The 27233-nt window shown below is 49.5% G+C and overlaps 2 protein-coding genes and 1 long non-coding RNA gene across 3 annotated transcripts in view; 1 reads left to right on the top strand and 2 right to left on the bottom strand.

The window, feature by feature from the left end:
* Positions 1-27210, bottom strand: part of SV2A (synaptic vesicle glycoprotein 2A) — a 48475-nt gene extending 21265 nt beyond the window's left edge. The window contains exons 1-2 of the mRNA XM_083416543.1: positions 27003-27210; positions 11975-13050 (exon numbers count right to left, since the gene is read on the bottom strand). Coding sequence (XP_083272669.1) covers positions 11975-12563 — 589 coding nt within the window. The 5' untranslated portion in view covers positions 12564-13050; positions 27003-27210. The remainder of the gene's footprint in view (positions 1-11974; positions 13051-27002) is intronic.
* Positions 1-27233, bottom strand: part of LOC310666130 (intelectin-like protein) — an 814635-nt gene that overhangs the window by 206123 nt on the left and 581279 nt on the right. The gene's annotated exons all lie outside the window — the stretch shown is intronic.
* LOC310666253 overlaps positions 1-27233 on the top strand; it is a 278050-nt gene that overhangs the window by 224976 nt on the left and 25841 nt on the right. The gene's annotated exons all lie outside the window — the stretch shown is intronic.

The raw sequence follows: 27233 nt of genomic DNA, 5'->3' as shown, positions 1-27233 counted from the left end.
TAGCTAATGGGGCCTCCTGCTGCCGCTGCGTGATTTCTCTTCTCATCCTGAAGCAAACTTCTTAACCCGAGGTACTATTTGTGGGTTAGTGGAGTCTGTAACCTGAAGCATCTGTAACCCGAGGGACCACTGTATAACTTTTGTCAAATGATGAACAGATAATACACACATGCACACTCTCTGTCCCCCATTCAGGCAAGCACAGGCGTTATCAGAGTTCAAAGACATGTCCCAAACCAAGCAAATGCATTCCAGGAGGGTTTGGACAAGAGGCGTGAGCTGGGGAGTTTTGGATTTGATATCCCGCCTTTCACTCCCTTTAAGGAGTCTCAAAGCGGCTAACATTCCTCTTTCCCTTCCTCCCCCACAACAAACACTCTGTGAGGCGAGTGGGGCTGAGAGACTTCAGAAAAGTGTGACTGGCCCAAGGTCACCCAGCAGCTGCAGGTGGAGGAGCAAGGAAGCGAACCCGGTTCACCAGATTACGAGTCCACTGCTCTTAACCACTATACCACACTGGCTCTCTCACACTGGGGAGAACTCCAAGGGCCAGACAGTGGAGTCAGAGATTCCCCATCCAATGTGGTGTAGTGGTTAGAGTGTCAGACTAGGGCATGGGAGTCCAGGGTTCAAATCCTCTCCTTGGCATGGGGCCGTCACTACCACTGAGCCTAACCAACCTCACAGGGTTGTTGGGACAAAATGAGGAGGAGGAGAACTGTGAATGGCACCTTTAGCTCCATGGATGAAAAAAGGGTAGGATATAAATGTGAAAATAAAATTTAGATGTGAGGGTCCCTGCCCCCTCCCCCCAGATACAGCCAGGCTGACGTCCCAACTTTCCCATGCGGTTTCATGAGTTCTTGGAGAGTGCTGGAGTTTGGGAACTCTGCTCTCTTATATACAGAAAAATGCAAGGCTGTCGTCACACAGCCAGCATTGGAGGACTTGCGTGAAGTCAGAGCGCAGTGCCCATTGGCGGATTTGCAGCGCCGCATCACAAATCTGGATTTGCATAGAGAAGGCGGGGAGAGGGGAGAAAATGAGAACGTTGTTGTTTAGTCGTTTAGTCATGTCCAACTCTTCGTGACGCCCTGGACCAGAGCATGCCAGGCCCTCCTGTCTTCCACTGCCTCCCACAGTTTGGTCAGACTCATGTTTGTAGCTTCGAGAACACTGTCCAACCATCTCGTCCTCTGCCATCCCCTTTTCCTTGTGCCCTCCATCTTTCCCAACATCAGGGTCTTTTCCAGAGAGTCTTCTCTTCTCATGAGGTGGCCAAAGTCTTGGAGCCTCAGCTTTAGGATCTGTCCTTCCAGTGAGCACTCAGGGCTGATTTCCTTCAGAATGGAGAGGTTTGATCTTCTTGCAGTCCATGGGCCTCTCAAGAGTCTCCTCCAGCACCAGAATTCAAAAGTATCAATTCTGCACAATACCCATGGTCTGAATCGGTACTGGGCACCTTCCCGTGTTTCTAGACCCTTTGGCCTCATCCAGCAGGCTCTCCTTATCTTCTTCCACCACTGCCCAAACTGTAAGGGCTTTCTGGCCACAGTGCATCATCCTCAGGCAAATGAAAGACCCTCAGCTCCTTCCCTTCGCTGGGGGTGATGCAAAAGGGCCAGGGAGAATATGCCTGGCTCAGCAGGGGGCTCTGGTGACTCAGCACGTGGGTGTCGTGCGGCAGCTGGAGTCAAACGATGGCAACAGCGCCTGGGCAGTTTTCACTGCAGTGGGACTCGGCCTCCGTGCGGCAGCGCGCTTTCTTCTGGGCACACAGGGGTGGGGAGGGGACGGCGTAAAGAGAGGAGGAGTGGGATGGGAAAGGCCATCGCTGTGTCTCGCCCTCCTGTGGGCAGTGGGCAGATAATCCCTCCAGCCATGATGAGAGCTGGGCACCCTGCGGTGGCCAAGTGGCTCCGCTAAGCCGCTTGCCACTGCGCCCAGCTAATCCCCGGATTAAGCCACCAGATATCAGGCCAACTACGCAGCCCTGACAGATGCAGCGGATTTCGTTTCATTTTGCTTCTTCCCCTGCAGAGATGAGATTCCTCCTTGCAAACCCTTTTACCTGCACCAGTTCAGTCATATATTCATAGATATAGATGTATGTATGTGTGTGTGTCAATAAGGGATTAGAAGCTCCCCCTTTTTTGCATCAGGCACTGTATGCACGTTCAGGACTGCACTGCGACATTCAATGCCCCCCCCCCCCGCTGCCGTCCTCACCAGACCACTTTGTGGCCCAGAGTCACTTCCGAAAACTAGGCGCCTCTCGCAGAAGCTGTGGGATCTCCAGTGCTCAAAATATGGCAGGCGCCACCAGCGCCCTCGTTTCTCACATGCAAGGGAAATGACCATGGGTCTCATAGCATATCATAGACAGGGCCGGATTAGGGTTTCACGAGGCCCTAAGCTACTGAAGGTAATGGGGCCCTTTATATGTCCAGCTGTCCTTTCTCAACAATTTGTCGCTGTTTTTTTATGTTGAATATATGCTATATGGTAATTTATGGAGCTAATAGGTATCTAAAGCCTTTTGTGCAACCAGTCCATGCAGAATGTAGGCACCCTATAATGGTAAAGGTAAAGGGACCCCTGATCATTAGGTCCAGTCGTGGCCGACTCTGGGGTTGCAGCGCTCATCTCGCTTTATTGGCCGAGGGAGCCAGTGTACAGCTTCTGGGTCATGTGGCCAGCATGACTAAGCCACTTCTGGCGAACCAGAGCAGCGCACGGAAACGCCGTTTACCTTCCCACCAGAGCGGTACCTATTTCTCTACTTGCACTTTGACATGCTTTTGAACTGCTAGGTTGGCAGGAGCAGGGAGCGAGCAACGGGAGCTCACCCCAGTAAGAGCTGTTCGACAGTGGAATTTGCTGCCAAGGAGTTGGTGGAGTCTCCTTCTTTGGAGGTCTTTAAGCAGAGTCTTGACAACCATATGTCAGGAGTGCTCTGATGGTGTTTCCTGCTTGGCAGGGGGTTGGACTCGGTGGCCCTTGTGGTCTCTTCCAACTCTATGATTCTATGATTCATTGCGGGGATTCGAACCACCAACCTTCTGATCAGCAAGTCCTAGGCTCTGTGGTTTAACCCACAGCGCCACCCGTGTCCCATAATTGTTTTCAGAGTTAAGTTGAAAAGGTATCTCTCTCTCTCTCTCTCTCTCACACACACACACACACACACACACACACACACAAATGCCATAAGCCATGGCTGAATGCAGGGCAGGCGCTATGGCCTGGGTAGATGGGGCCACCGAGATGAAACCCCCAGATGCCAAGGGACTTCTGCTGCGAACGAGAGGATTTTTACAGGGAGAAGCGGGAGGGAGAGCCGGGAGGCAGAGTGTACGCAGCAGAGAGAGAGGTCTATTTTTATCCTGCCTTCTCCATAAATCTGAACTGCAGTCACAGGGCTGGGATGCGGCTGAGCGATGGGAAGTGACAAACGGGAGGAATAAGACAGCAGTTTTTCAGCCGCCCAATCCCAGCAGGGTGAAATAGGGGTGGGGGGGGATGTTGGGAAATAATGACATCAGCAGAATGAGAAGAGCGCACACACACAGAGAGAGACCGCTTCCCACCTTCAGAAACACCTTTCAAAAACACGAGGCCAGTGGAAGCATGGACTTACTTCTCCCTTTTTCTCTTGGAAAAAGGGCTCGCTCTAAACAATTTGCTGAAGTTTGGCAGCGCACAGGGCTGTGGGGAGCTGCTTTTCACTGAAGAAGACCATTAGGGTGCATCTAGCTCAGTATTAGGGACATGGGTGGCGCTGTGGATTAAACCACAGAGCCTAGGACTTGCCGATCGGAAGGTCAGCGGTTCGAATCCCTGCAATGGGGTGAGCTCCTGTTGCTCGGTCTCTGCTCCTGCCAACCTAGCAGTTTGAAAGCACGTCAAAGTGCAAGTAGATAAACAGGTACTGCTCTGGTGGGAAGGTAAACGGCGTTTCCGTACGCTGCTCTGGTTCGCCAGAAGCGGCTTAGCCATGCTGGCCACATGACCCAGAAGCTGTACGCCAGCTCCCTCGGCCAATAAAGCGAGATGAGCGCCTCAACCCCAGAGTCGGCCACGACTGGACCTAATGGTCAGGGATCCCTTTACCTTAAGCTCAGTATTGTCCACACTGACTGGCAGCAGCTGTCCAGGGTTTCAGGCAGGGAGGTCTCTCCCAGTCCTACCTAGAGATGTCTTTGGGGGTTGAACCTGCTGCTTGTAAAGCTTGTCTATCAAGACCTGAGCGGCTATCGTTGCAATTTTAAACCCCCTTAAATCCTGCCATTTCTCAAGCTTCAAGGACGTTTTCATAATCTTTACAACAACCCTGTAAAATGTGTTGTTGCTGATGGTGCCATCCCTGGGAGATTGCAGTCAAATCCAACACTTAATATTCTTGCTAGTTAGTAAGTTTAGGGGCTAATGGCCACAGAGCTGTATTGCTGGTAGGCAGAGACCCAGACCATAGAAACGTGGTTGGTAGAAAGGGCTCTGTGTGATGTCATTTCCCCTCCTCTCTCGAGCAGGAAGAATCAAAGTATTTGCTGTTTCCTTTTCTCTCTCCTTTTCCTCAGTCAGCCAAGGAGGAGTACATCCCTCAGACTTTTATTTCAATATCAGTATTTTACCTGCATAGTTTTTACTGAAGAAGCAGCTGAGAACCAATGCATGGCTATGAGTAAGTAAATCATGCTTTAAACTTCTCAGTTTGTTGTCTGATTCTTTGTTAAGCGGGGTAAGAATATGGGGAGGCAGCTTGCTTCGCAGCGGGACTTAATTAAAAGAAGACTTTGCAGACTGTTCATATTTGCTTTCCATTTTTCTGCTAAGGATGGGACTTTAAACGCTGCTCAGTGCATGCTCAACCCACACACGTGGGCGCCCGGAAGGATAAATTGCAATTAATATATCCTCTCCTATCTATTAAAACCCACCCTGCACCATCTTCATCCCCAAATTGCAGATCTCAGTTGTACGGGTGTATGTATAGATCTCAATTTTAACTCTTGAGCTATTGCAGCAATCTGCTCTGATTGTATATTTTATCTTTATGAACGCTGGTTTTTATTGTGTTATGTTATGTGAGTTGGTCTTTGACCGTAATAAATTATCTATCTATCCAAAGAGAAACCAAGCAGGACCTGAGCAAAGATTCCTTGAGTACAAGATCCCTTTGGTGTTCAGCAACTGCTGTTCAGAAGCATTGCTGCCTCTGATGGTTGTAGGTAAAGGTAAAGGGACCACTGACCATTAGGTCCAGTCGTGGCCGACTCTGGGATTGCAGCGCTCATCTCGCTTTATTGGCTGAGGGAGCCGGCGTACAGCGTCCTGGTCATGTGGCCTGCATGACTCTGGCGAACCAGAGCAGCACACAGAAACACTGTTTACCTTCCCGCTGGAGTGGTACCTATTTATCTACTTGTACTTTGACGTGCTTTCGAACTGTTAGGTTGGCAGGAGCAGGGACCGAGCAATGGGAGCTCACCTCGTCGCGGGGATTTGAACCGCCGACCTTCTGATCGGCAAGCCCTAGGCTCTGTGGTTTAACCCACAGTGCCACCCGCGTTCCAGATGGTTGGAGGTAGAGCATAGCTATTCTAGCTGGTAGCCATCAGTAGCCCTCTCCACCTCCATGGGTTTGTCCAATCCTCTTTTGAAGCCATCTAGATTGGCGGCCAGTGTTTAACTCCACGCTGCGTGAAGAAGTCCTTTCTTTCGTCTACCCTGAATCAGCCAACATCCGTCTTCACTGGAGCTCCTCAGTCTTCTAGCCCTCCCTCCCCCAGTGCCACCCCATCATGAAAGGACAAATCTCTGCCTTTTCGGAGCATCCCTCTAGTCTCATCATTTGCATGAGTCACAGCTTGCTTTTCTCTCCTTCCCTCCCTCCCTCCTGCTCCAAACCATGCTGATTAGGAATGGCAGCTTGCTCAGGGCTTGCTAAAAAGCAATTTAGGGGCTAAGGGTGGGTGGCAGAGAGGAAAATAGAAAGAGAAGAAGACGTGCGTTTTCTCCTCGCCGTTAATCAACTGCTGGGAGAAATCCCCTCCTGATGAACTGTTGGCTTGGCAAAACATTGCCCCTTCTCCACCCAGAAATCCACCTGATGCAGCCACAGTGCTACAAATAAGTTTAGGGGCAGATCCACGCCATATATTCAAAGCACACTCAATGCACATTTAAAGCGCACAGGGAAATCTTTTGGGGTGAGAGGCTGGGGGAAAAGAGGGACGCTCCCCGTGTGTGAACTGGGAGCAATGCCCTTTTCTGTACAGCTCAAAAGTTAAGATATATCTGCAAGAGAGGATTCTATACTTATCTATCCCTTCTTTTCTCTGTTATTTTATTCTTTTTCTTTTTATTATTTTTGTGCGTCTAATTAGTTGGCCTTTTATTGTACGGTGGTACCTTGGGTTAAGAACTTAATTCGTTCTGGAGGTCTGTTCTTAACCTGAAACTGTTCTTAACCTGAAGCACCACTTTAGCTAATGGGGCCTCCCGCTGCGGCCACACGATTTCTGTTCTCATCCTGAAGCAAAGTTCTTAACCCGAGGTAATATTTCTGGGTTAGCGGAGTCTGTAACCTGAAGCGTATGTAACCCGAGGTACCACTGTAATGTGAAAAGTGTAAATAAAACTGTATCAAAAACGTGCACAGCTTTTCCCAAAGAACACTGGGAATTGTAGTTTCACCCTTTGGGGTGCTACGTTTCCCAGCACCCCTAGCAAGCCACAGTTGCCAGGATTCTTGGGGGCAGAGAGGTAAGCTGTACTGTAAATGTAAGACATGGCTTCAGTTTGAGGCTGACCACCTGGAAGGAAATATTTCTGTACTTGACTGTGTTAACAGACTGTGTTGACATAAGAGCTCTTCTGCTCAGATCTTGCTTGAGGGTTTCCCAAAAGACGCATCTGGTTGGCCACTGTGAGAGCAGGATCCTGGAGCAGATGGGTCATTGGCCTGATCCAGCAGGGCTGCTCTTACGTGCTTCCATCACCTGCAGAGGATGGCAGGGTCTCAGCTGGTCGCCAGTATCTCCAAGGCGCTGTTCCTTTGCTGGGGTGGTTTGATTTCCAGCGGGGCAGGCAAAGGAAAAACAGGCCGTCCTTGTGACACCAGGCGACTGACAGGTCGGTTGCCCAACCACGCAGGACACGACCTGCTTGTGATCTCTGCTGATGGGGTGATAAGGGCAGGCCTACATAGCAACCCCCAAACTGGTTAAACAATTCTCCCCGTTCAGCCACATCGCCTGACAAAGGGAGAGGAGTCGCCATCCGTCCAACTCTCCCTGTTTCAGAGCCAGCTATTCCCGGCATCTGCTCCTTGGCAAGAACGCAAGCGGGTCATCTTCGGTCGAGGACGCTCCGAGTTCAGGAAGGGAAGACGGAGGAGGAAGAGGAGGAGGAGGAGGAGATGGAGAGCAGGCAGAAAGAATCCCAAGAGGGTTCCCAGTTGCTGCCAGGCCAAGTTAGTGATGGCTTGAAGCACAGGCTCTCTGCGTGGATCTTTGGCAAGGGGGAGCTGCGGCTGACTTGGCCCCGATCTGTGAGGCGTGCCAGAGCTCAGCCTTCCAAAAAAAAAAAAAAGATGTTGGCAGGTTCCTATTTAAATCAGTCCTTTCATCAGAACTGTGAGGACTGGGATCTTAGCTTATTTTTATAGGAAAGGCTGTATGAGGCTTCAATCCCCAGCATCTCCCTGGGCAGAGATGAAAACCCAGAGAGCTGCTGCCAGCATGTGTAGGCAACACTGGATGTGCCAATGGCCGGATTGGGAATAAGGCATCTTCTCTTCTTCCTGTTTTATATCAGCCCTTTGCTCGGAACCATGAGGACTAGAGGATTGCTTTTTAGGCTAAGGGCTGTAGCTCGGTGGTAGAACACCTGCTCTGCATGCAGAAGGTCCCGGGTTCAAGCCCCATTTCCAGGTAAGCGCTGGGAAGCAGTCCGTCTCCGAAACGACGGAGAGCTGCTGCCAGGTCGAGCAGACAACACTGGCCTAGATGGGTCCCGTTGCTCTGACTCACTTCTACGATTCGATGAACAGAGAGAACAGTGCAGACCCTCTCTCTCTCTCTCTCTTTCTCCATAGCCTCTAGGCCAAAGGGGACCCCCTCCCCGGCCCGATTTGGGGGCCTGTGGGGATGCAATGTCCTGTCTCTGCAGGAGTTCAAGAGGGGACATCAGCCTTGCCGCAGTGCAGTCTGCGCGGAAAAGCCGGTGTCAGTTTTGCCTCGAAATGCCAGCGTTCTCCCCCATGCACATCGCCCCCGTAGGCCCTCCTCACTTTGGCGCCCCCGCAAAAAAGCACGGTTTCCTCTGCTTCCCCCTCCCGCCCGCCACAGTTCCTTTTCAGAGGGATATAATCCTGCCTAAGCTTTTCCGCCACAGCAACCAGGGCCTCCGCAGTGCCTTGTGAGGCAGGGAGATAAGCTTGGGGGCCACTGCGATTCTGACACATTATTCCTAAATTAGGAATGGGGAGGGGGGAACGAGAGAGAGAGAGAGGAGGCGATGAGTCACAACCTTGCCGCATTCCGCTCTCAAGCCTGGAGCAGAAATCCGGACTGATCACACACCAGTGCAAAACTCAGCCGGGCCCAATTCACCCCCTGCCTCTCAGGATTGCAGCGGGCAAGGCTTCAGCCTGGCCTCTGAGCATGCAGTGACATCCCTCTGCTTCGAGCCAGTTTTGCCGCATGAGATGGCCGAGTTAGGGATTAAGGCTATGATGATTTTTTTTGTCGTCGTTGCGATTCTACGGGGCTCCCCGCCTTTCAGCCCAGGCCACCGGGAAATGGCTGCTGTGAGGTCCGGTCTGTTTGCCAAAGCATTGTTGCGTTTATCACTTTTTAAGATGCCGGTGATGTATACTGCGCTTCTAATAGGTTCTTGAGGTTGGTGGCTGCCTTGCGTTTTAATGAACTGTACTATTGTAGCAGAGACATCACCTTGCCAACAAAGGTCCGTATAGTTAAAGCTATGGTTTTCCCAGTAGTGATGTATGGAAGTGAGAGCTGAACCATAAAGAAGGCTGATTGCCGAAGAATTGATGCTTTTGAATTCTGGTGCTGGAAGAGACTCTGGAGAGTCCCATGGACTGCAAGAAGATCAAACCTCTCCATTCTGAAGGAAATCAGCCCTGAGTGCTCACTGGAAGGACAGATCCTGAAGCTGAGGCTCCAAGACTTTGGCCACCTCATGAGAAGAGAAGACTCCCTGGAAAAGACCCTGATTTTGGGAAAGATGGAGGGCACAAGGAGAAGGGGACAACAGAGGACGAGATGGTTGGACAGTGTTCTCAAAGCTACCAGCATGAGTTTGACCAAACTGCGGGAGGCAGTGGAAGACAGGAGTGTCTGGCGTGCTCTGGTCCAGGGGGTCACGAAGAGTTGGACATGACTAAACAACTAAACAACAACAACAACAATTATTGCAGCTTAATGTGGTCTCCCACGCTTGGATCCTGCATGCTAAGGGATGGGTTGCCAATGCAATAAATAGTCAAGGGTGATGTCAAAATCCCACGTGTAATAAGCGAGCTTGACAAGGAGAAGGCACTGACTTCAAAGGAACATCAGGAGAGCCCAGATGCTGGATCAGCTGCCCAAGGGGGCCTTCCTAGTCCTGCATCCTGTTCTTACAGAAGCCAAATTCACCAAAGAACCTAGGAATCCAGATAGACTGCCTCTGGACCTGGAGGTTTCATAATGACCTAAGAAGAGCCCAGCTGCTGAATCAAGCTGAAGGGGCCCATCTAAGTCTAGCATCCTTTTCTCACAGTGGCCAACGAGATGCCCAAATGGGGAATCCCGCAAGCGGGGACCTGAGTGCGAGAGCCCTCTCCCCATTTGTTACTCCCAGAAACTGGTATCCAGGGGCATGCTGCCTCCAACAGCCATTGTGACTAGTGGCCTCATCCTCCGCTGGTGAATTTGTCTAAGCCATCAGGCCAAAGGAGGCCCATCAAATCCAACCTTTTCACAGTGGCCAAAGCCCCTAAGAATCTAGGAGTTTATATAGACTGTCTCTGGACCTGGAGGCTCCATAAGGACATGAGACGGGCCTGATGGATTAGACAAATGGCCCCCCCTTGCCCTGTTCTCACAGTGGTCAACCAGATGCGTCTCCTGGGAAGCGCATTGGCAAGACCTGAGTGCAACAGCCATGCTCTCCCTGTCTGTGATTTGCAGCCACTGCCCCTGATAGAGGAGGCAGAACTTCACCATCACGGCTAGTAGCCATCAGCAGCCTTTTCCTCCATCGATTTTTTTGAACTCCTTTAAAAATTGTGTCGATTGATACACCATGTGGCAGGGAATTCCATACTCCAGACTGGGTCTCAGTCTATACAAAGCGCATGTCTCCCTGAAGTCTATACAAAGCGCATGTCTCCCTGAAGTCCTAGCTCACTACAGGTTTTTATCGTTAAGAGGCAGGGGGAGAGGGGATCCTATGTAGTGGAGTGTTTACAATTAATTAGAAACTTCATCACTCACACACACGCTGCCCAACATCTGCCGACTCACTGTGCCTAATGGTAAGACCAGAGTTTGGACGTTGTTTCAGCACCAGCCATGCTTCGACTGAGTGTCCTTCTCCCCGCAGTGTCACGTTCCTGGGATCAGGCTCCCTTTACTTATTATTTGTATTTATTGTATTGTATTTCTCTCCCACCTTTTTCTCCAAGGAGCTCAAGGCATGGTACATGGTTCTCCCTTCTCATTTAATCCTCACAACAATCCTGTAAGGTAGGTTAGGCTGAGAGGCAGTGACAGGCACAAGGTCACAGCCAGTGAACTTCACTCCTGGCCAAGTTGGGGGTTTGAACCCTGGTCTTTCCCAGGTCCTGGTCCGACACCTTAACTGCTACATCACCGCTAGCACTTCTTCTTCAGGGGATGAGACAGGGGGCTGGAGTTGGAGAGGGAATTCTTCTAACCTGCCCCAGATGGGCACACTGAACCAGAAGAAGCCCTTGCACAAGAGGAGGCTGTTGGGCCGGTAGCTATTCAGCCCGAGGAGATGGCGGTGCTCTCCTCTAGCTACTGCTCTAAAGCCCAAAGCAAAACCTCACCCTCCCCTGCTCTGTTGGAGTTGATGTCTGCTAAAACATCTTGGGCCCCTTTAAATAAAGAGGCTCCACCCACAGAAGGCGGGGCTAGCTGCTCAGATAGAGTTGCCTATTTATGTATCCGTTCTGGCTGGTGCTGAAACAACATCCGAGCTTTTCTCTCATGCATCCCTGCATGGAGCTGTCCAGGGTGCTGCTGAGACCTCATCTCAGTACTACTGAGGCTGTCACTCAAGACACAACACGGCAAGTGTCTCTGCATTTGTGCCAGAAGCGGGGATAGCCAGCGGGTTGTCTTATAGATTCTGTTGGACTATGACTCCCATCATCCTTGACTCTTGGTCGCTCTGTCTTGGATGGAAGGGAGCTGTAGTCCAACAACCCCTAGAGGGCACCATGTTGGATATCCCTGTGCTAGGGTCAGCCGGCTTACCCTCTGCCTAAAACCCATGCAAACAGCTTATACACACTGTCAACGAGTCTTTTTCAAACTTGAATTTCGCATTTGTGTGCTATCTTGGGGCAGGTGGAGTTGTCTGAAAGGCGGCGTACAGTGGACACCAGGTTGCAAACATGATCCGTGCGGGAAGCACATTCGCAACCCGCAGTGCCACATCTGCGCAGGCGTGGTTGCAATTCGGCACTTCTGCGCATGCGCAAAGCGCGATTTAGCACTGCTGCACATGCACAGGCACCGAAACCTGGAAGTAACCCATTTTGGTACTTCCAGGTTCGGCAAGGTGCGTAACCCAACATCGCGCAAGCCGAAGTATCTGTAACCCGAGGTATGACTGTACACATAAATGCCAACCTATATCCCACCCCTTAAATCCAACATCAAGCTGCCGCCGCCACCAGCAGCCCATTTTCTCCTTGGTTGGGGAGACTTACCCAGCATGCCTTTATTGGAGTCCGACAAGCACATATCCTTCTCGGCGCTGGGAAGGACAAAGCCCACCACGAAGATCTCCACCCCGTCAGCCATGAGGGCCAGCCCCAGCACAAAGTACAGTGTCCACTGGAACCTCCCGTGTCCACATTCCTGGAGGATCAGCTCATACTGCTGGGCCAGTTCTTCCTTCTCCTTCTTCTTATCCCCTTCCAGGTCGTCAAAGTCCCTGAACTCGCTCACCACCTCCTGGTTGGCCGTCAAGTGGTCCCCACCCTTGAGGGAGTCGTTCCGGGGGATGCCTTGGTACTCCCCTTCGTAGATCTCGTCGTCCTCGTCGTGGCCCTCGGTGGCGTCGCTAGAGGCCCCCTCGTCGTCCACTGCCGGCTCCCCACGATAGTAGCCGTCCTGGGGCTGGTAGTCCTCATCGTCATCGTCCTCCTCGAAGCGGGCGTAGGAACGCTTTGTGTACTCATCCTGCACCCGGTCCACCCCTTTGCCTACCTTCTTGGTGGCGTGCTTCTTCACTTCCTTGGCAATGTCTTTCGCACCGCGGATGAAGGCGGTCCGGTCTCTGAAACCTTCATCCATGGTTTTCTGGCGCTTTGGGGATCAAAGGGAGAGGAATGTGCTCGGGAGGTCTTCTCAGTTCAGCACCCAGAACGGGTGGACAGCTCCTTCTGAATAAGAGAATTCTGCAAGGTCTTCCCAGTTCAGCACCCAGAAAGTGTGGACAGCTCCTTCCCTTTGCTGGCAGAGAAATGCACTCCAGAGGACTAAGCTTGTCTTCTCAGTTCAGCACCCAGAAAGGGTGGACAGCTCCTTCCTTCCGAATAAGAGAAATCTGCAGGGTCTTCTCAGTTCAGCACCCAGAAAGGGTGGATAGCTCCTTCCCCTTCGAGGGTTAGCCACCCAAATTACAAGGCTAACTTGAGGCCTTCCAGCAGGTGGGTGAGAGCTGCTTCGAGGGCTGCCCTCTGCCAGGCTGAAGCCCCCATCCGTCTAAGTCCAAGCTTGCCTTTGGGAAGCCAACGGGCCAGTGGAGGGAGTCGCTCCTTCTGCGCAGGTGGTGATGGGCCTGCAAGGATGACAAAGCAAAAAGCGGAACACTTCAGACATGGAACGAAGGACAGGAGTAAATTCACACAGAAGGGAGCCTGCAAATCATTCTGCCCGGACACTGAGGTCCAGCGCTGAGGGCCTTCTGGCGGTTCCCTCCCTGCAAGAAGCCAAGTTACAGGGAACCAGGCAGAGGGCCTTCTCAGTGGTGGCACCCGCCCTGTGGAACGCCCTCCCACCAGATGTCAAAGAGAAAAATAACTACCAAACTTTTAGAAGACATCTAAAGGCAGCCCTGTTTAGGGAAGCTTTTAATGTTTAATAGGTTATTGTATTTTAGTCTTTTGTTGAAAGCTGCCCAGAGTGGCTGGGGAAACCCAGCCAGATGGGTGGGGTATAAATAATAAATTGTTGTTGTTGTTGTTGTTGTTAATCAAACTAGCATGGCCAAAGTGGCCAAAGGAGGAATGTGCATTTAGTGGATCTGGCCACATAAAGAACATAACAAGAGCCTGCGTGAGGGAGTTCCATAGTTTAACTATACGCTGTCAAAGAAGTCGTTTCTTTTAGTCTATCTTTAATCTTCTACAACCCAAACCTGCAAGATCCTCAGAGTCCCTTCCACCTCTACAGTTCTATGATTCTATCATATGATTAGCCAGCTTCTCCGAATGAAATAACTGTGACAGAGCCCACACTAACTCTACCGCCCAAAACTAGGAGTCTCTGACAAACTGATGCTTTTTGAAATGTAAGCCAAAAAACCAGAGAGGGCTCATCTCCAGGAATTCCGGGGTCTGCTCTCGCTCACAGGCATGCCTCTCCCACCAGGAAAATAAATTATTCCACCTTTGCATGGAACTAGCTGGCAGTGCTAAGTACATTTTTTAAAAAAATAATTTTTATTGAATGATTTTATGTTACAAAAAACATTACAACCATACTACCGCTAAATATAATTGAGAAATAAAAATTACATACATCAATATTTAGTTGATTTGTTTTTACCGTCTTATTTCCTCCCAAACATTCGATACAAAACACACATATGTACAGACACACACACAAGAATAAATAATAACAATAAATGATAATAATGAAAGTAAATATTTTCCCCCTTTTATCTTACAAGATCTTTTCTTCAGTTTTGACTACCTGTCAAGTCCCTTCGCGTATGTTTTATCTTACAATCGAATGTACACAAAACAATAAAACAATACAAAACAGTGCATATTTCGAAAGCTCCAGACTTATCCCCAGCCCCGCTCTCCAAAATTTTTTACCTCCAACACATAGTTAAGCTATGGAACTCCCTCCCACATGAATTAGGGATGGCCAACAGCTCTGAATACCAGTTGCTGGAAGCCACAGGAGAGGAGAGTGTTGCCCTTGAGCTCAGGTCCCGTTTCTCACATCATCTGGCTGGCCACTGTGAGTACAAAATGCTGGACCAGATGGACCCCCTTTGGCCTAATTCAACAGGACTCTTCCTATGTTAATAACATAGGATGGGGGACCCACCCCCACAAAACAAACCCTGGGCATTGAATGAGAATGCCCCCCTCCCTGCATTATGGGCATCTGTTCTTTCTGCAGGGGAAGAACCATTTTAACATCCCCCAACAGGCAGCAGGCAAGCCCCAATTTCCAAAAACAAATCAAGCGTGCAATTTGCCGGAATGAAAAGGCCCAGACAACGAAGCTCCCTTGCTGCGGCAAGGGAGAAATAAACCTGCCGTTGTATATTTTTAATATGCTTGTTATTCGTGAACTATGGCGCTGCACTCCTGAACTGTGAAAACTCAGCCGCTGTAAATAAAGCTTATTCTGGAGTTTTCGTTTTAGCAGAAGGGTGTTTGTGTGTGTGTGTTTTGGAGAGTGGGGAGGTACAGTGAGAAGTATTTGAATGGTAAAGGTAAAGGGACCCCTGACCATTAGGTCCAGTCGCGGCACTCATCTCGCTTTACTGGCTGAGGGAGCCAGTGTACAGCTTCCGGGTCATGTGGCCAGCATGACTAAGGCGCTTCTACCGAACCAGAGCAGCGCACAGAAACACCGTTTACCTTCCTGCCGGAGCGGTACCTATTTATCTACTTGCACTGGTGTGCTTTCGAACTGCTAGGTTGGCAGGAGCAGGGACCGAACAATGGGAGCTCACCCCGGTGCGGGGATTTGAACCGCTGACCTTCTGATTGGTAAGCTCAAGAGGCTCTGTGGTTTAACCCAGAGCGCCACCCACGTCCCTCATTTGAATGGTAGGGTTATGCCATTTGACTTGTAGCACAGACAGTCTTCTCAGAGTGGACAGATTCCTCCAGGAAGCCCACAGCCCAGTCATGGAAACAAGAGCCCTCAGTGTGGCTCAGAAGAACAGAGAATCATAAGGAAGGGACCCCGAGGGTCATCTAGTCCAACCCCGTGGAATGCAGGAATCACAGCTAAGGAATCCCTGGCAGATGGCCACCCAACCTCTGCTTACCACGTACCTACGGGACCACCTCTCCTGGTAAGCCCCGCGGAGGACCTTAAGGTCCACAAATGACAACATTTTGGAGGTCCCAAGTCGCAAGGCGGTTGGATTGGTCTCAACTAGGACCAGGGCCTTTTCAGTACTGGCCCCGACTTGGTGGAACGCTCTGTCACAAGAGACCAGGGCCCTGCGGGACTTGACATCTTTCTGCAGGGCCTGCAAGGCAGAGCTGTTCCGCCTGGCCTTTTGTTTGGACTCAGCCTGACCCTTATGTCCTCCCTCCCTTTACGGTTTTGATCTATGGGCTACTTTTAAAATGAGGCTGCATTTTAAATTGCATTTTAACCTGTATTTTAAATTGGTAGGTTTTTCCCCCCTTTATGTTTTTACTGTAATTTTACTGGTGTTAGCTGCCCTGAGCCCGGCTCTGGCCAGGGAGGGCAGGGTATAAATAAAATGTATTATTTTTATTATTTATTATTATTCTTATTATTATTTATTAATTAAAAACCTCCAAGGAAGGAAAGTCCACCATCTTCCAAGGGAGTCTGTTCCACTGTTGAACAACCCTCAGAAAGTTCTTTCCAAGGTTGAGTCGTAATCTTCTTTCTCGCCACTTGAATCTATCAGACCCTGCCCTCTGCAGCAGCCAAGCTTGCTCCATCTTCCGGGGGGCAAACCTTCAGATATTTGAAGATGGCTGTCATATGTCTTCTGCACCGTCTCTCCTGCAAGCCTTCCTGATATTGCTGGACCCCGGCTCCTGGCCATTGCCTACGTTCTCTGCTAAGACCGATGGGAGTCGAAGTCCAGCAACAATATGGCCACAGACATTACAAGTGAACAGTGAAGCCAAGCAGCCCATAACAAGCCTTATATTTTATGAAAATTAAGCACAGCGTTTATCCAAGATGTTCGCATCGGGCTCACAGCCAGACAGGCACCCAGGCCTGGAGCCAAACGACACCCGAAGGGAAGAAGCTGGGGAGATCATTCCACAGCCTTGTTCAATGTCAGCCTTAAAACAAAGAGGAAGTGTTGTGTAGTGGTTAGAGCATTGGTCTAGGAGCTGGGAGAGACCACGGCTCAAATCACACACACCTTCGGCCAGACACTGTCTCTCAGCCTCATGGGGTTGTTGTTGGGGGGGGGTCTTAAATGACAACAAGGACCTGGGAGACCAGGGTTTGAATCGCCCCACTTAACCGACCTCGCAGGGTTGTCGTGAGGATTAAATGGAGGGGAGGGTAGATTCATATACACCACCTTGAGCTCCTTGGATAAAAGGGTGCGGTAGAAAGGCCATAAAATAAATGAACTGGGATTTTGTTGTGGTGGCAGTGGCAGCGTTTGTTGCTGCTTTCGATATTAACTGTTTGTACCTCTATTTTAGATCCTGTGCTTTATGTGGAAATTGTTTAATTTGGTTGTGTGCTTTTCGGTGTTTTATTTATAGCCTGTTATTACTTTTGCTATACTTATAATTATGTGATTTTTGTTTGTGCCCTTAATAATAATAATAATAATTTATTATTCATACCCCGCCCATCTGGCTGGGCCTCCCCATCCACTCTGGGCGGCCTCCAACAAAATATTAAAATACAATAATGCATCAAACATTAAAAGCTTCCCTAAACAGGGCTGCCTTCAGATGTCTCCTAAAAGTCTGGTAGTTGTTTTTCTCTTTGACATCTGGTGGGAGGGCATTCCATAGGGCAGGTGCCACCACTGAGAAGGCCCTCTGCCTGGTTCCCTGTAACTTGGCTTCTCGCAGGGAGGGAACCGCCAGAAGGCCCTCGGCGCTGGACCTCAGTATCCGGGCAGAACGATGGAGGTGGAGACGCTCTTTCAGACAAGCCACCTTGAGCATGGTTATAACTATGGAAAGCGTGCAAGCCAATAAAATTACGTTCACAGTGTTATGTGAACCTTGGCTAAGACTTTACCATTCTTCCAGACATCCTTACATAAGAGCAGCCCTGCTGAATCAGGCCCATGGCACCCACCACCCAGAGGCCCCAAAGGAAGGCCCATGAGCAGAATCTGACCACCTTCTCTCCTCCATTATTTTGTCAAAACGTTTGTTACCCCTCCTCAGAGGGCATCCCCCTGTTTCTAGACAGCTGAGCATTTAGGACGTTCGCTTATCAACAACCAGATGAAACTGAAATGAAAAGGAGGAGGGGAGGAAACACGAGTAAACACGTCACTGATAAATCCTGTGGGCCGTGAAATGGATTTAAAAATTTTATTTTAAATAGACCAACGGGCTGGTTCAAAGAATCTCGGTCCCACTTTTTAAATATATAATCGCCTGCCCCAGGGAAGAGGGGAAGCAAGGGGAGTCGGGGAAGGGATTTACGAGGATGAATGCAAGTATCCCACAGTTTGCCAAGCAACCCTGCTCTCTCTCTTTCTCTCTCTCTCTCTCTCTCCTCTGCTCGAAATAGGATGCTATTTTTAAGCACTGGTAGCAGAAGCATGTCTGGTAGGAAGAGGAACAGGCAGGTTATGCATGAACAGATGTCTGAGTATGGATGTATACAAGGTTTTTAAAAATACAAAACAGACACTTGTCCGGTCGCCTGTAGCAAGCTGAAAGGACCGGCCAGTGAATCTTGGAGCAGAATACATCTTTCTGATTTGTTACGTTCCCATTTACATGTCTCTAATAACTGAACAGGGACGCAGGTGGCGCTGTGGGTTAAACCACAGAGCCTAGGACTTGCTGATCAGAAGGTCGGCGGTTCGAATCCCCACGACAGGGGGTGAGCTCCCGTTGCTCGGTCCCTGCTCCTGCCAGCCAGCAGTTCGAAAGCACGTCAAAGTGCAAGTAGATAAATAGGTACCACTCCAGCGGGAAGGTAAACGGCATTTCCGTGTGCTGCTCTGGTTCGCCAGAAGTGGCTTAGCCATGCTGGCCACATGACCTGGAAGCTGTACGCCGGCTCCCTCGGCCAGTAAAGCGAGATGAGCGCTGCAACCCCAGAGTCGGTCACGACTGGACCTAATTGTCAGGGGTCCCTTTACCTTTAATAGCTGAACAAGAAGTATATCATAGAATCATGGGATTGTAGAGTTGGAAGGGACCCCAAGAATCATCGTCCAGCCCTCTGCAATGCAGGACTCCTGCCCATAGCCATCCCTGGGTGGGCTTGAACCAATAACCTTTTGGTTAACAGCCAGATGCATGACCCATTGTACCACGTGTAAACGCATGAATGTATTTCTGAGTGTTGATATATATAAGGTGGGTTGGCTGGTTTTTTTTTAAGCCATTTGTCTGAATGCCTGCGGTGAGTCAAAACTGCTTCCAGCGAACCAGACATCTGTAACTAAAATACGCCTTTTCCCATTGGTTATGCCCCCATTTCCAGGCCGTCATGGATACTAGCCAAGTAGAGCCAGCCCTGTCTTTTATGCCCCCATTTCCAGGCCGTCATGGATACTAGCCAAGTAGAGCCAACCCTGTCTTTCGCTCGGGAAACTAGAGTTTAATGGACCAGAAAGGGATAGCTAATTCGCTAGAGCATGAGAATCTTAATTTCAGGGTTGTGGGTTTGGGCCCCACGTTGGGCAAAAATATCCCTGCATTGCGGGGGGTTGGACTAGGTGACCCTCAAGGTCCCTTCCGACTCTACAATTCTATGATTCTATGATAATGCATCCTATATGGTTTTGGACTACAACTCCCATCAGGCCCTGGCCAGTATGGCAAAACTGCCCGCTCTGGCACACCCATACTACCTGGGGGCTTGATGGGAGTTGTAGTCCGAGAAGATCATCTAGGGGGCGCTAGGTTGGGAATAGCTGGTTGGATGGGTGGGTTTCCTCAGTTAGGAACTGAAGTGTACACATAGATCATCTCTGGGGTTGCAGAGATACTGGGAGAGGTCAGGAGAGCCCGAACCAAAGGATTGACTATGCTCAATTACAGATATGCCTTATCTATCTATCTATCTATCTATCTATCTATCTATCTATCTATCTTCTATCTATCTCTTTATCTAGAGCACTTGTACCCCGCTGTTCAGCCAAAAAGTCTCCTAGAGTGGCTTTTGTTGTTGTTTAGTCATTTAGTCATGTCCGACTCTTCATGACCCCCTGGACCAGAGCACGCCAGGCCTCCCGCAGTTTGGTCAAACTCATGCTGGTAGCTTCCAGAACACTGTCCCACCATCTCGTCCTCTGTCGTCCCCTTCTCCTTGTGCCCTCCATCTTTCCCAACATCAGGGTCTTTTCCAGGGAGTCATCTCTTCTAATGAGGTGGCCAAGGTATTGGAGCCTCAGCTTCAGGATCTGTCCTTCCAGTGAGCACTCAGAGCTGATTTCCTTCACAATGGAGAGGTTTGATCTTCTTGCAGTCCATGGGACTCTCAAGAGTCTCCACCATCTGCAGTGATCATGGAGCCCAAGAAAGTAAAATCTCTCACTGCCTCCATTTCTTCCCCTTCTATTTGCCAGGAGGTGATGGGACCAGTAGCCATGATCTAGAGTGGGGAAGTTCTTCTCCCTCTATCAAAATGCTAGAACTCCTTAACCCACAGCGCCACCCGCGTCCCTAGATTCAGGATAGATAAAAAGAAGTCCTTTGTGCAGCGCAGAGTTAAACTTTGGAACTCCCTCCCACATGAAGCAGTGATGGGCACCAATCTAGATGGCTTCAAAAGAGGGTAGGACTATCAGTGGCGACTGGCCATGAAGACTATGCTCTGCCAGTAAAGGCTCCTGAATACCAGTCGCTGGGAACCCCAAGGGGGAGAGCGGTCTTGTGTTCGAATCCTACATCCGGGTTGGCCACCATCAGAACAGGAGGCTGAGCTAGATAGGGGCCCTTTGGCCTGATCCTGCGGGCTCTCCTTACGTTCTTAAAGCTAATAAAATGAAGTTTCCGCTTCCAGTCTCTCCCACGGAGGCAGCTTTCCCCAGGTGACCGGAGAGGAGCCCCGGTGGAGCTGGGCTGCCAAAGCAAAGCTTCCATGTGGAAGAAATTGCAGTTTGGGGAACAGACGGGCACCGAGCAAGACGGGGACCAGATCAGAGGGCTGAGCCATCATCTGCTAGGAAATTCTCTCACGATCCAATGTGGGGCAGTGGGTCTCTTGCCTGCTATGAGCACAAGGCGTCTGCCTCCGACGAGACCAGAGTTGTGCACATGTAAATAAACGAAATAATTACAGACAGACTGGAGCCAAATCCCTGGTCCCTGGGGCTTTCTGCTGCTCGGGGAACAGGTGGAACAGCAGGTATGGTTTGAGCCAGAGGGAAAGTATGTTTTGGCTAGTAACTCTAGAGTTACTGGGAAGCTAGCGTGGCGTAGTGGTTAGAGTGTCAGGCTATAGCCTGGGAGACCAGGGTTCGAATCCCGCACTCGACCACAAGACTCATTAGGTGGCAGTCACTGCCTCTCAGCCTAGCCTACCACACAGGTTGTTATAATAATGATAATAATTTATTATTTATACCCCGCCCATCTGGCTGGGTTTCCCCAGCCACTCTGGGTGGCTTCCAACAGAATATTAAAATACAATAACCTATTAAACATTAAAAGCTTCCCTAAACAGGGCTGCCTTCAGATGTCTTCTAAAAGTCTGGTAGTTGTTTTTCTCTTTGACATCTGGTGGGAGGGCGTTCCACAGGGCGGGTGCCACCACCGAGAAGGCCCGCTGCCTGGTTCCCTGTAACTTGTTGTGGAAGGTACTCAAGGAGGGGGAGAATCATGTACACTACCTTGAGCTCCTTGGAGGGGGGGGGGAATGTAGGATATGAAGGCAGTGAATGAATAAATAAACTTTTAATGGACTTTGGCGGGGTCCCTCCAGGCTGTCGGAGTTACTTGGGAGAGATACCAGCGCATGCTGCAAATTTAGGTTTGCACAATTAAAGTGGGTCAAGGCTCATCCTGTCACCGTGGCACAACAAATCCATTCCTTTTAAAAAATAATAATAATAAAGAAAGTGACATTTTGCAGTTTGGACGAATGACTTAACAGGAAGACGTGCAAATGCCCCATAAGAAAATCAGAGTGGAGGCTCGTTTTCACATGGCCAACCCCGTAAACAAAATCAGAACAAACGCTCAATAAATGCTGTGTGTGGCCTAATCTCCCCGTAAGCTCTGGTCAAAGAGGGTTATTTATTTGTTTCATAAAATTAAACACCACTTGGTGTTAAAGAAAAAACAAACCGCCAAACTTAAAGCAGTTTACCAAAAGGATAAAGCGATTAAAATGATGGGTAAGAAAAGGGAAGGATGCCACTAATGTCCATCTGCCTATTCACAAATAGAAACATGCTTTTTAGGGATGTTCAGAGATATATGCTGAAATTCTGATTTCCAAGGAATGCAAATAAGCACAGGAGGTTTCTAGTGGAGATGATGGGAATCCAAAACGGGGTGGTGAGTGGAGGAACGAGAGGGAGAAAATGCTGACACAAACGGTAAGAGAAGGGACAGGATTGTGCCATAGAGGACGTCAGAAGATGCCTAGAAACGTATCTCTTTCAGAGACCCTCTATTTTTCCAGGGCTGTCCATCCCTGTTTTAGAGAAGCTGTCTCAGTTTCTGATTTTATCCCAGAATGTCCCACTTTTCCTTAATATGCCCCTCTCCTTCAGCCTCAGCTGCCCAGCCTTTAAAATGGGAACATAACACTGTCCTCGCCTCTTGACAAAAAATAAAATAAAATAAATCCTGGATTTGCCGGGGGGAAATGAACTATTAGTTGCTAACGCCGGGTCTGTGTATCTAGCTAGCAAGGTGCTTGCCATCCTTCTGGGCTTAGTAGGTGAGACAGCATCTTGCAGACACACACCCACACACCCCGGGCATGTAGACAGAGTTTTAAGGACCCCCTCCCTCATTTCATAGGGGGTGGGGGGAGGAAAAGGTCTAGGCATCTACTGTCAGGACCATAGGTAGGCAAACTAAGGCCCAGGGGCCGGATCTGGCCCAATCGCCTTCTAAATCCGGCCCATGGACGGTCTGGGAATCAGCGTGTTTTTACATGAGTAGAATGTGTCCTTTTATTTAAAATGCATCTCTGGCTTATTTGTGGGGCCTGCCTGGTGTTTTTACATGAGTAGAATGTGTCCTTTTATTTAAAATGCATCTCTGGGTTGTTTGTGGGGCATAGGAATTCGTTCATTTCCCCCCAAAAAATATTGTCCGGCCCCCCACAAGGTCTGAGGGGTGGTGGACCGGCCCCCTGCTGAAAAAGTCTGCTGACCCCTGGTCAAGACGGTAGGTGCAGTTTGGACCCTAGCCTCCCAAAATCCAGCAGCCACTTTGCTTTCTATTATATGGAGGAAATATATGGAAATATATGGAGAACCAGCATGGAATAAGGGGTTAGAGTGCTGAACTAGGTTCTGGGAGACCAGGAGCAGTGGCGGACTTTGGGGTCTCAAATTTCTGCAGGGCCCCAAATTTGTGCCATGCCGAAATTCATGCAATATTCGTGCCTCTCGTGCTGCATTCTACACCACGGTTGTGGCAACCGACCGGTGAAACCACATCAGCCGCCCTACCCTAAAACCGCTTCTGCTGAGTTCAAATCCCCATTTGCTAGTAAAGCAGACTTAGGCTGTGGTATTGGGAGCTGGTCACTGCCTCTCTCGGTCTCACCAAGGTGTGGCGCTGTGGGTTAAACCACAGAGCCTAGGACTTGCCGATCAGAAGGTCGGCGGTTCGAATCCCCGCGACGGGGTGAGCTCCCGTTGCTCGGTCCCTGCTCCTGCCAACCTAGCAGTTCGAAAGCACACCAGTGCAAGTAGATAAATAGGTACCGCTCCGGCGGGAAGGTAAACGGCGTTTCCGTGCGCTGCTCTGCTTCGCCAGAAGCGGCTTAGTCATGCTGGCCACATGACCCGGAAGCTGTACGCCGGCTCCCTTGGCTAGTAAAGCAAGATGAGCGCCGCAACCCCAGAGTCGGTCACGACTGGACCTAATGGTCAGGGCTCCCTTTACCTTTAGGCTGTGGTCTCACCTACCTCACAGGGTTGTTTATTTTATTTTTAAAAATACCTTTCATTAAGGTTTCTAGAGAAAAATACAAAACTTAATATATTTTTCCCTGTTCTATATATATATAGAAAAAAACAAAACCAAGACTTTTATCTAGATAGAATCAAAACACAAAAGGGAGGGGGAGGGTGAAGAGAGAAAGAAAAATAAATGAATAAAAAGTGTAGAAAAGAGGGGTTAAAAGGGAAAGGTAGAAAAAGGTTGCTGTGGGGATTAAATGAGGAAGGGGAGAAGAATCTAATGACCCACCTTGGGGTCCTTGAAGGGAAATGATGGGATACCAGTGCAATAAATAAAAAATAAAAGAATAAGTTGAGTACTTGGGAACTGTGGCTCTGTATCTGGAATAAGGTTCTTGGGGGGGGGGGACGACTCAGAGCCACCCACCAGCTCTCCAGCTGCCATCTCACATATCTGATAACTTAAGGTGGTTATCCAACTAAGTCCTGCTCAGTGAAGTCAATGGGCCTACATGAGTCACACTCATCAACTTCAGTGATTCTGCTCTGCATAAGACTGGCACTGAAGAGACAAGCCTTAGCATTCATCGGGGTTTTGATTTTGTCTGGAAATCCCATCTGCCATTGAAACCGCCCATGTCTTTGCTCCAGATCCACAGATTACATACAACCTGTCTGCCTTGTGTCCCACAGAACTCAATGGGAGTCATTTGGAGCTCAACCTGTCTCTCTTATCCGCATGACCCAGCCACCCTTAAATCTGCATGGCTCCGTTCGTCACACTGAAGTGTAACACCGAGACCAGAAGCGGGTTTTGAAAAGAGAGGACAATGCAGGGAAATCGTTCTACATGCTGTGCATTGGCTGTGGTTCCTGCATTGCAGGGGGTTGGTCTAGATGACCTTTGAGGGTCCCTTCCAACGCTACAATTCTCTGATTCCATGTCCCCCTTCCATATCCTCGCTTGAATTAATTCTGAGTGCAGAGGCGTTCATTTTTACCTTCCCTGACCCCTTTCGAATGTCGCAGCACCTCCCCCTGAGCCTACGTATTTATTCATTTATTTATGTAGAATTTATAAAGCGCTTGATTGCAGACCAAAAGCTCAAAGCGGCTTACAAAAAAAGAAGAAGAAGATAAAACCATAACATCAACACTGGAAAGAAATTAGCAGCAATGATTTCAAAGTCTTTTGAAAAGTGAAAATAGCAATAGACCAAGCACAGAATTGAAACTCGCATCAACTGTCTAAACACCTGAGCAGGCCTGGGTTTAAAAAAAAGAAAGAAAATGTTTTTAGCAGGTGCCAAAAGAGTGCAGGGAAAATGCCATTGCCTGATATCAATAGGCAGGGAGTTCCAAGGATGAATTCTGAATAAACTGGTGATATAGAAAGGGCCTTGGTTGAAGAGGCACACACACACACACACCTGTGCACATATTGAGACGAACACATACTCAGAAAGAAACCCAAAAAGAGAGCACAGAGAAGGCCCCACTGCAGTATATCAAGTGGCAAGGAGTTCCAAAGTTTAGGATGGTTGCTGAATAAACCGGTGGTCTAGAAGGGTCCTTAGCTGCAGGGTGCGCACACACACACACGCACCTGTGCACAAATGCAAACAAACGCTTACGCAGAAAGAAACCTAAACGTGTGCAATGAAAGTGCTTGCCTGGTATCAATAGGCAGGGAGTTCCCAAGGTGCCAAGTGCCTTTCCTCCCTGCCTCTGCACATTCAGGATCCTGAATGGGCCTCTGAAGCTGAATTAAGCCCGTTCAAAGGTGCCTGCATCAGCCCTCTCCTTCTCCGCTGGGATGTGTTTGTGCGTGTGTGTCCTTTGTGAACATCTCTGTGTGTTACTGAACCCAACTTTTGAAACCACAACGAAAGGAAGACAAACACGGCATCTGCAGGGCCTAGTGTTTGGCTTGACAAGGTCACCCACTGAACCACAGCTTTTAAAAAAACAACAAACCACATCTTTGCATTCTCCCTCCCTAATTCACTGCCCTCTGATGACTGATTTAAAAGCACACAACACGGATCCAGAGAGAGAGAAAGAGAGAGAGAGAGAGAGAGAGAGAGAGAAAGGACACGGGGTATTTATCATGTTGTATTGACCGACTCAGCCGGGAAAGAACTAGCTTACAAATTAAAATTAAAACATCAAGGCAGGAGCAGTCACGTGTGGGCTGCCCCCCAGCCAACATCTACCCCCACCCAATTCTTCCATCCGTTTTGCAATCATATTTGGAAGTCGGGATCTGTCTCAATCTTCTCCCTCACCCCCCAAAATGCTGATCAAACATAGCTTTCCCCCCACAGGAGTCCAATGACCTTATTTCAATATCACAGCAACATCCCCCCCCCAAAAAAAACCCTGTAAGGATGCTGTTGAGTCAAGGGACCTGGGAGAGGAGGTTAAAATAATATATAATGGCTGGAAATGATGGGGGGGGGGTTGAGAGAGAGTGGTGACCCCCTTTAGGAAATCCCTCCTCCCCGCTTTGTTAGCGTAGCAAAAGAAAGATTCCTGAACCCACCAATTTTCAAAGACAGCGGGGTAAAATAGTTTTTAAGAGATCTGGAGGGGGGAGGGGGGAATGAGAGGTTCTCAAAATTCGGAAGCCGGAGGCAGACCCCCCCAACTCCCCACGCTACGCCTGTCCCACATTTTCCTTGAATGACATATCATAAGCTTCAATTCCAGCCTCTAAATGTCAAAACGCCCTGATTTTCTTTAAAATAAGGGAACCATCTCCAGAAGACTGAAATTAAAACCTTCCTCAGCACATCCCACACAATCCAGCCTCTCTTTTTTAAAAAAAATGGGTATTTTTAATTTCTGGCATTTCCTTTCCGCCATCCGTTCTCCAGGCTCACCCCGTTCATACAGATGGTGTATGTGGCAAGGAGATTGTTGCCGGAGGCGGGATATCAGAAACAACCTCCCCTGAGTGCCCCCCACACCCCACAATCAAATTATTTGGTGGGCCCTGGGAAGACAGAAGGTGAGGAAATCCAGTTTGCAGAAAGATGGGTGCAGAGTTAAGAACAGCCGCTACCACTAAACACCCCGAATTTGCAATTCTGAACACCCCCAAGGTCATTCCTTGCTCTGTGTGCGCACACTTCGGCCCTTCCAAATTTCAATATCCCCCCCTTTGCAAAGCCGGATATAAATAAAACCTCCCGTAAAACCGAGATGCCAAAGTCTCATCTTCCCTTGGCCAACTATGGCTCCCCCAGCCTGACAGCCAAGAAAGATGAAGGCTGCCAGAAGAAATTGGCGGGGGGGGGGGAGGCGAGAGGAAGAGAGACTTGCAGAAATTCAGGCCGAACCCAAAGGCAAGGTTTTCCAGGACAAAATGGCCACAGCACCGAGGGAAAGATGTGGTGGTGTAATTTTTTTTGGGGGGAGGGGGTTGCCACGCCACGCACCCTCAACAAGGTGGCGGAAAAAGGCAGCCAAGCAGACACCTTTAGGAAGAGAGCGGAGATAACCCTGCTTACCTGCTCCTGTGGTACCCAAGACACAGCTCTCCTCCTATCTCAGGCGCTCACCATCCGCCGGCAAAGGATGCTACTGCAACCAGGATGCAGGAGGAGGGAAGGACCAGAGGAGCTGGCGGGAGGGAGCCGCGTTAACACTGCAGCTTCCAACGAGGAGAATGAGAATGGGAGAGTCCATTATGGCAGGGAGAGGAAGGGAGGGGCGGGCAGGCGAAAGAGAAGGGGTTGGTG

The sequence above is a fragment of the Podarcis tiliguerta genome (genome assembly GCF_965153285.1).
Source record: "Podarcis tiliguerta genome assembly, chromosome: 16".
In the NCBI taxonomy this organism is placed as follows: domain Eukaryota; kingdom Metazoa; phylum Chordata; class Lepidosauria; order Squamata; family Lacertidae; genus Podarcis; species Podarcis tiliguerta.
This window is presented reverse-complemented; position numbering and strand designations above follow the sequence as displayed.